Source organism: Rhagoletis pomonella, unplaced genomic scaffold, assembly GCF_013731165.1.
Source record: "Rhagoletis pomonella isolate Grant_MI unplaced genomic scaffold, Rhpom_1.0 Rhpom_scaffold_00001, whole genome shotgun sequence".
NCBI lineage: Eukaryota > Metazoa > Arthropoda > Insecta > Diptera > Tephritidae > Rhagoletis > Rhagoletis pomonella.
The window spans coordinates 60,047,705-60,056,960 of NW_023458555.1; the positions used below are offsets into that span (position 1 = coordinate 60,047,705).

General features: G+C 37.9%; 1 protein-coding gene across 1 annotated transcript in view; it reads left to right on the forward strand.

Annotated features, from left to right (window-relative positions):
* Window positions 1-1,901: 1,901 nt before the first annotated feature.
* LOC118746757 overlaps window positions 1,902-9,256 on the forward strand; it is a gene marked incomplete at its 5' end in the record, with an annotated part of 11,183 nt that continues 3,828 nt past the window's right edge. Inside the window, 2 exon segments of the mRNA XM_036480667.1 lie at window positions 1,902-1,975; window positions 2,036-2,255. Of these exon segments, the coding sequence (XP_036336560.1) occupies window positions 1,918-1,975; window positions 2,036-2,255 (278 nt within the window).

The window sequence follows — 9,256 nt, forward strand, 5'->3', positions numbered from 1 at the left end:
TAGAAGTAAGCCAAATTCAAGAGCAAAGCTCAGGCATATATCTCAAAATGCCAGCATGTGACACGGAAACTTTCCATGGGGGTTATGAACAATGGCCGTCCTTCCGGGACATGTTTACAGCCGTATACATAAATCACCCAAAATTGTCACAAGCGCAGAAACTGTACCACCTCAGGTACAAGACTAACACCCCTATTCTGCAACTCTTTCGTATTCGGATTTTGCTACGAATCGTAGAAATAAAGGGTGAACACACCAAAACTGCGACACTTTGGGAAGCAGATCGCTGGCTCCACGTTTCTCCTCTCCAGTGCCCTGCGCACTCCAGAGTGAATCTCGGTTGTCAGCTGGTATAGGGCTGTATCCGTGGACCTTCCAGCCCTGTATGCATGCTGACAGGTGTGCAGGGGTATATTCCTCAGAATGGTAGACCTGATGTGGTTATCTATAATCTTCTCCATTGCTTTTAACACAAAGGAGGTTAAGCTTATTGTTCTAAACGACTTCGCTAGCGAGTAGTCTCTTTTACCCACTTTCGGGATGAAGATTACTCGCGCCCTTCGCCACATCTGTGGGACCTACGTTTCGGCAAGACTGCTTCTCATTATGTCCACAAGATGCGGCATTACGCTCTCACTGCCCTGCTGTAACACTACTGGCCGGATGCCATCTAGCCCTGGAGCCTTGTAGCGCTCAAACGAGGCCAGCGCCCATCCGACTGAAGCCTGAGTGAAGATACTTCTCGCCAGTCTCTAATCAGATGGTCGCGGCCTAGTTTGCTGGACCTCCAGCTCCGCCATCAGGTTAGAAGCCTCCGGGAAGTGTGCCAGCATCAAGGCAGTTGCCCTCTCCTCCCTACTGTTGGTGTAGGTGCCATCTGCAAGCTTAAGCGCAAGCTTCGACTCGATAGTTCCTTTGGATATAGCCTTATGTAACCTCGCGGCGGCCGGGGTATTCCAAATGCCTTCACAGAAGGTTCTGAAACTTTCCCTCTTCGCCTTCCTAATTTCTTTGCTGTACTTTGTTAGACTAGGCGCATACTCTGCCCAGCATCCCGTGCGCTTAGCCTTATTGAACAGCCTGCGCATGTCTTTCCGAAGGGATGAGAGTTCCCGAGACCACCACACTGTTCTCCCCTTCCCTCTTGGTTGGGTCTCAGGGCAGCGATAGTTAAAGGCATCAGTCATTATATCTGTTAGCCTATTAACTTTATGCTCCAATGCCATACAGCCACCTTTTTTGTGGTCCCTCTCTAACCCGGGTAGGTTAAAATCTAGTAATTTGCTATAATTATCCCAATTGGTGTTTCTTGGGTTCCTCTTTGGAGTCACTGCTCTGGCCTGTACTCCCAGCCGGAAGCAGATAATCCTGTGGTCGGACAAGGAAGGTTCCGAAGACACCCACCATTGTCCTATCAGATTATTACCCAGATAGTTACTGAGAGTCAGGTCAAGGACTTCCTGCCTGGTTCTAGTGACAAATGTTGGACATTGTCCAACATTGTTAATATACAGATCTTCATACTTTTAATACACTCAAGTAAGGAGTCAAACCGAATACTGATAGTTCGTCTTCTACGATTTACAATAATAGACGGGAGATCACTCCATATTGTGGACATTCTTTCTTAGCCAAGGTGGTGTCATACTAAAGCTCTTATTTGGCTCAGCGCATTCTAGAATTGAGCCCATGTGCGCTAAAGTGCAAGCAAGAGTATGAATGGAGTAAAGTTGAGCCACAGTTACTGGGATTTAATGTTACTTTCCATTTCCTTGACAAATTTTTTACTTGAGAAAGTTAATTTCGTTTATAGATAAACTATTTCTTTAATGCTTTCTATCGGGTATTTTATTGAAAGCTTTCAAACTAATTCATATTTAAAATTGTGTTCTTTTCCATAGGTAACTCTCGTTCGATATGTGGAACGTTTTGTTGGTTTGTATTGTCGCGGTCTTAGTGATGAACTCTGAAGGAGGTACACAAGTTAGATCGAAAAGCAGACCTCAGAACAAATTAAAATATTTTATTCCATTAGCGCGTCAACACAAGCGATATGCCACTGATTATGCTGGCGGGAGTGCTGGCAGCTACGCTGGTGGCAGTGCTGGAGGGTACGGAGGCAATGCCGGGTTCTATGATGGTGGCTTTAATGACTACGACTACAATTATGCGCCCGACTTCAACTTCATAGATCCACTCGTGTTCCATCAACAGTTGACAGCTCAAATTTTGGCTAATCACGCTTCGCAGCAACAGTTAGTACTCGCTTATTTGGATGTAGTATATATACCTACTTTTCTAGAGTAACATACATACATACATATCGGTACCTAAAGGTGAAAAGGTGCCAAGTCAATTGCTTTTTTCTTCATAATGGGAGTTAACACGAAACTATATCGATTCAAAGATGGACTTGGCACCTTTTAACCCTTAGGTGCCGATATGTACATAGCTTTTAAAAAACAAACATATGCCTGGCTTTAGTTTTTATGCATCCTGGTATCTAGTACCCCGAGATCGAGCGAGAAGGCATTGCAAGCATTTTATAAATACTGAATTTTTGATATTTTGTCATATTAGAAGTGTAGAGAAATAGCTTCCGCTAGTCAATCTAATTCGTTAGCGTTTGGCGCGGGACTGACTTAGTGCTGACTTAAATTTTGTACAGAAACTCTAGATCTTGCAACTACTTTAAAAAATCTGAAAAATTAATTGCGAGCAGTATATTGATTAAAAAGTAGTATGACATTAATCAGTCACTCAAATCATGTAAACGAGCGTGTCAGTCACGCGTTGAAGTTGTACAAAATCTCTTTCATTCGATGAAGGACTACTGTAATCGTAATCTACTTTTTTTTAGCTTGTTGGGATTACTGCAATCCTAATCGTTTAGTAATAAATCCTTATCACCCAGCTCTGGTCCTAGACCACCCGTCCTCCCCTTCTAAAATGGGGAAGAATGTTTTTATTGGAAAACGCAAGAACGTGAATGATCAAGTCGGGGATGCTCTATCTTTTAGTCGTATTACAGACATCCGGTTTCGACCGAAAGTGGGTTGAACCTTGGGTTGAACAAAGGCAGCTGTGGAAAATGGTTGGCAGGAAATAGACGGACAATATGATATCGACTGGTTTGAAAGGCAACAACTTTCAACATTCGTAAAAGACGTTGTTATTGAAGGAAATTATATAAGGGCTGTTTGAAATTGCATTTGCAGATTTTGAGCTTATTTCCATGGCAACCGTGTGCCTTTTATTGTCGTGAATTTTCAAATAAGACGAATATGCAAACGCAAGAGCATATGCACAAGATTCTGAACAGCCCTATACAGGTAATGGAGTTAACGTAATAAGCACGTTTATTATGGTTATTTATGTAAACGTTTTGAAATTAAACATACTAGCGTACCTGGCGAACTTCGTCTCGCCCAAAATTAAATTTTTATTGGAACATTTTGGTACAACACTTTCACCAACTATTCACTTAACGACTTCCATTGGCACATTTATCTGCTCTAATTATGGTTTTTTTGGTCGTCAGAAGGCATATCTTCCATCACCATTTTAAATAACCTAACCAAAGCGTTGTGTCCGTGACGAAGTTCTTGCAATTTTCCAATGATCTGGCGTTTCATATCAATCAAATCCGATATGAGAGTTGCTAACGAAATAAATTACTAAATAACTTCCTTCTCTTGAATCTTTACAGCATAGTTGGTCGCAAGTTCATAATGAGCGAGTATCGTTGGTCCACATAAATCCAGTATGCATAGACTAATTTGATATGCAATCCTTTAACTGCCTAATCATTGCATTTGTGGGCATTCATCAAGAATTGTCCTTATTCTGGTAATTCGCCATAAAGTTATGAGCTCCGGGTTATAAGCTGGTGGTTCAGTTAACTGTTGTAATTTGACTTTAGCCCCTGCAGAACTCAATCATGTCGAAGTAATTGGACATTTACGGTACTTATTCTCTCTTTACGAAGCAGCTCGGGACTTTGCTTTTGTTTCAGTTGTTAAGGAGCTGGTTCATCTGAGGTCGTCCTGTATGAATTTGCGACGCATGCACTCAAAGCTGTTCATTAAATTGGGCGCGTTGCTGAGGATTTTGGTGTGCAGTGCTAGTCGCCAATCTTTTTAATTTGCCAAGCCAATGTTTTATATTCAGATCGGCGAATAGTTTACGGACACTTTCGTACAATGTCGAAGAATTAAAACTATCTTTGAAGCAATCGAACCAAATTTGCAAATTCAGACATTCTATTGTGGGTTTTGCCCGAAAACAAATTAGCCCGAAATTTTTTCACCCGCCCGTAGTGAATACACGGAAACAAAAATTGAACTGGTTCGAGGAAAATGAAAGTCATGACAACGCTGGCTTTATATTTTTAATCAAAATTCCACCATAAAGTTTTCAAGTTGGCAACTGTAAATGGGACCAGCAATAATTTATAACACTCTCTAACGTAACCTAAGCTACATAATTGTTTAGCATTGATACAATTTTGTACCTGGGCAGCCATTTAAATTATAATATTACGATCAAAATTAAAGAAATTAAAAAATTTTGGTGTATAAAATCATGGAAAATCAATTTTTCGGAATTTTCTATTCGGAACTTTTTTAATTTTCCTTGGGCAGAGGTAACCACAACAAAAAAATAGCTCAAATAGGACAATCCATTATAGAGCTATGCTCGGTATTACGGAAGCAACTTTGTTTTATATGTACATACATATATATAGAAATTAAAATTTTTTAGTTGACAACCCTCTTAAAAATTATTATTTCTGGTTAAAAGTGCATTTAAATGCCTTTTATTCCATAAATGCAATGCAAAGCATATTTTACTCGACATATATTTAAGTCAATAAAATTTTAAGCAGGTGGCAACGCTATTAAATAGTTGTTATTTTTTTTAACTCAACCGGTGAAGCTATAATTCAAAATGGTGTTTTAATCATTCAATTTGATGGAGTATTATGGAAGATATGGCGCTTTATTGACCGGATACAGTATTTTCAGCTTTTTAATTTTTCGCATGTACGTGAGCTTCTCTCCTTCAAAATGAGACATCATTCATTAAATTTTATGAAATATTAAAGGAGGTATCGTTTGGTAACAGAAAAATACCTTTTAGAAATAGGTATATAGATTGCTCTTTTTACAAGCTTTTATTTAACTTGCTCTGTATGTAAGTGCCTAAAGTGGAGGATACAGGATTTTATTTCGGGGGTGGGTCGGCGTTCGAATGGGATCAACTTGTCAAATAACGTTAGAGAAAGAAATCCTCCAATAATTAACTCCCAGGAAGGAGCATTTTCCCCGAAAATTCGGAAGGAGAAAATTCGAACTTCGCAAGAGCCGTTTGATACTTTTTGATAGCTCAACTCCGCCATATAATATACAAAATCCGCAGGGAATTTTTATTCATGATAGGAGGAAAGGGAAAAGAGAGAAAACTCCCAGGGAGTTCCTGTTCATAATCGGCCTGATAGTATCTACATACCCATTGTTTTAGTTTTTCACGTTGACGAAAAATTCTACGCGATTTCTTATTCTATAAATAATCTTGTGCAAGCCTAAAAAATGGTTACGATTAAAGATTTAAAAAAAAATAAAAAATAAAAATTTTTTTTTTATTTCTCGTTTAGGTAATATATTTTATTCGAAATTTTGTTTTTTCGAGCTTTGGTGCGGGCGATCGTCTGACTAATGTCATACTACTCTTTAATCAATATACTGCTCGCAATTAATTTTTCAGATTTTATAAAGTAGTTGCAAGCAGTGATGGAAAATGTGCATTGTGCCATTTTTGGCCCTTTCGGAAGCAGCCGGTACGTTAAGCACAATCGATTGATTTTCGGCACTATTTTTGCGCAACTCAATGCAACTAATCGACCCTATTAAGCTGATGCCAGATAAAACTTTGTAGCTTTGCGTGACATTTATAACTTTGCCAGCGAAGCGCCAGACGCAAAAGGTATGCCACAATGAACGCAAAGAAAACAATTTTGTACTGCTTTTTTACTCGTCAAAATTGCCGTGGATTTTATATATTGTGCTTTAAAAATATCAGCAATGTAATTAAGTTTTATGTTTCTACATGAAAACTCGAATTTCGACGAAACAAAATACACTTGTGCACAAGGGTATATTAATTTTGTTCACATAACGGTTGTTTGTAACAGCCAAAACGAATCGAGATAGATATAGACAAATGTATACATAAATGCTCAGAATGAATAGAGAAATCGATTAAGCCGTGTCTGTCTGTCCGTCCGTCTGTCCGTCTGTCCGTCTATCCGTCTGTCCGTCCGTCCGTGTACACGATAACTCGAGCAAACATTGAGATATCGCAACGAAATTTGGTATATGGCTTTTCGTTAATCCAAGGTAGGTTGGTGTTGAAAATGGGCGAAATCGGACTGTAACCACGCCCACTTCCCATATAACGGTAATTTCCAGAAATACGAAAACTGAGATATTTTAGGAACTACTGTAGATAATTCACTCAAAATTGATATTTACAATAATTTTCAGACGAAAAATAAGAATATTATAAATTTTTGGAAAATGGGCGTAGCCACGCCTACTTGTAATGGCTGAAAATTTAAAAAATCGGACAATAACCACGCCCACATCCCATATAACGGTAATTTAGAGAAATACAAAATTTTCGATGAATCAGTAAATATTAAAGCTTATTTATTCAAAATTGATGCTTGCAACAATTCTTTACCAAGAAATACGTTTATGGTAAAATTTTGGAAAATGGGCGTGGCACCGCCCACTTATGATCACATATATGTATATCGGTAACTGTTCTACCAATTTGTACCAAACTCGGTATGGTTATTGTTCTTGCCACATAAAAGAAAAACGTTGAAAATTATTGAAATCGGACTAAAATTACGGCCGCTTTTCATATGACGAAATTTAAGGACGCTAATTTACTCAAAATTGATACACCCCGGCTTACCATCTAGCGGAAGGTTTCGCAAAGGTGAAAAAACATATATTTAATACTTGCGCCGGGTATTTAATGTTCGGCTCCGCCCGAACTTAGACTTTCTTACTTGTTACTTGTTACCTTATGTACTTAAACTGATAAATGAAATAAACATAGAAATGCAAGCTGAAGAAGTTCGCATCCACATTCTGCATATGGGTGTTTCCTGAAAAGTGTCAACCAAGACCAAAAAAATAGAATTTTGCCTGGACCTAGTTTATAGATGCCAATCTACAAACTACATATTTTGTCTTTCATCCACCAAAATATTAGACTAATTGGTCCATTCCATTTCAAGATATTTGCGGCTTTCCAACTACACTTTCAATTTTTCTTTCTTTTCGGAGAAACCATTCCTTCCAGAAATCCTTCATAATTATAGCACACGATTAAAAAGAATTGGAAATGTATTCGAAAATTTAGTACACCTTATGTTCTGTAAGCCTTACAACAAAAACAACGTAAAAATATATTAGGAACGGTCCAAAGTTAAATTACAAATTGTGCTTTTTTTCAAGCGTTCGGACGCAAAATATACTTTACATGTAAAAAAAGAGTCGTAACGTTTACTTTATTTGTCAAAATTTTAATACAAAAGCTAGTTTTGGTTACTCTTGCCAGTCGCATAAAATTTTTTTCGGAAAGCTATAGGATTATCGATTGTCGCTTACACACATGTTAGTGTTTGGCCGAGCTTCTCCTCCGCTTTTTGGCGTGCGCCTTGATGTTGTCACACAAAGCGGAGGGACCTACAGTTTTACACCGACTCCGAACGGCGATTGTATTTTTATGAGAAGCTGCTTTTCATGGCAGAAATACACTCGGAGGTTTGCCATTGCCTGCCGAGGGACAACCGCTGTTAAGATAAAACCTTTTTATAAGCTTTTATTTAACTTGGTCATCCCGCGCAAATCGTGGAAATTTCCAATCGATTTTAACTAACTTCCCGACAAGTTAGAGACTTGAAATTTTCAGCATAGTTCCAATCACGATGACAATGGAATTTAAAATATAAATGAATTCCCTATATGGTCCAGGGGTCTTGATTCAAAGTCGGTCAAAAATTAGTAAAATTTATGGCTAACAGGGCGTAATTTGCCAAAGAACGTAAAACCAGAGCAAAGCTATTTATGGCAAATTCTAGATATCAACCTAGTCTAGATATGAACCTCGTTGTAGGCATCATATCAAGGAGATACAATTAGAAGACTCGAGAAGTTTCCCCGCCAGAAGAACTTTAATATTGCGCCTAAATATATGCCATGCTACAGCGGAAGTGGACGACACGCCATTTCTTTAAATTAAATTAACTGCTGCTATATGTATGTATGTACATATGTATGTTTATACAAAACGTAAGCAAACCACATTTTGCTTGCATAGTCTTCTGTTCTCTTTCATTGCAAGTTGAATTATTTTAATATCTATTGCAAAATTTTGTACATAAAATAAAATAAAACTATTTAACCCTCTAGTAGGCCAACTTTTTATGAGTTGAAAAATTCAGGAATGGGTGATTTTAGCACGAGAAATCCAAAACTGATGTCCATTTCGATCTGTGACAGTAACTTTTTCCTACAGGGGAGAAAACCCAAGACCGTCTGGAGACGGGCTCGCCGATATACTTACACATATTTTCAGCTTTCTCTTACACAATGTTGACCTACGAACCGGCAATGCCGTCCGCAGACGGTCAAAAATGCAAAACTGGGGTTTTATATGTCGGCAAGCCGGTCTGTAGACGGTCTGTGTTCGAAAGCAATTTTCTCCATTTCGAATGGTGACATAATTATAAAACTTATATTAAAATACGGTGCTTTTAACAACGAAATCCACCGAATTTTTTTATATCAAAAAATTTTTCAAAAGAAAAAGTTTCTTTAATTACGAAATTACTAAATAGCAAGAAATAATTAATTTTAACCTCGTTTTCAAAATCTGTAATTCAACTGCCGATTAAAATAAAACGGATTGACATAACGGATTAAAATTTACTTCGCCGTAAGGGTACGATGTTTGTCTAAAGATCGTGCCTTACGAATATAGAAAAAAAATTATTATAGGTGCACTAAAAAGGTATTTAGTTAACGACCGTCTGGAGGCGGTTCTGCCTACTAGAGGGTTAATATACAACGCTTTTATAAATGGACTAAAAATTAGAAAATAAAGTAATGTAAAAAAAATATTTTTTTAATAATAAGCTTTTATTTAACATGTTCAATCAAAGGAATAAAATAAAGTA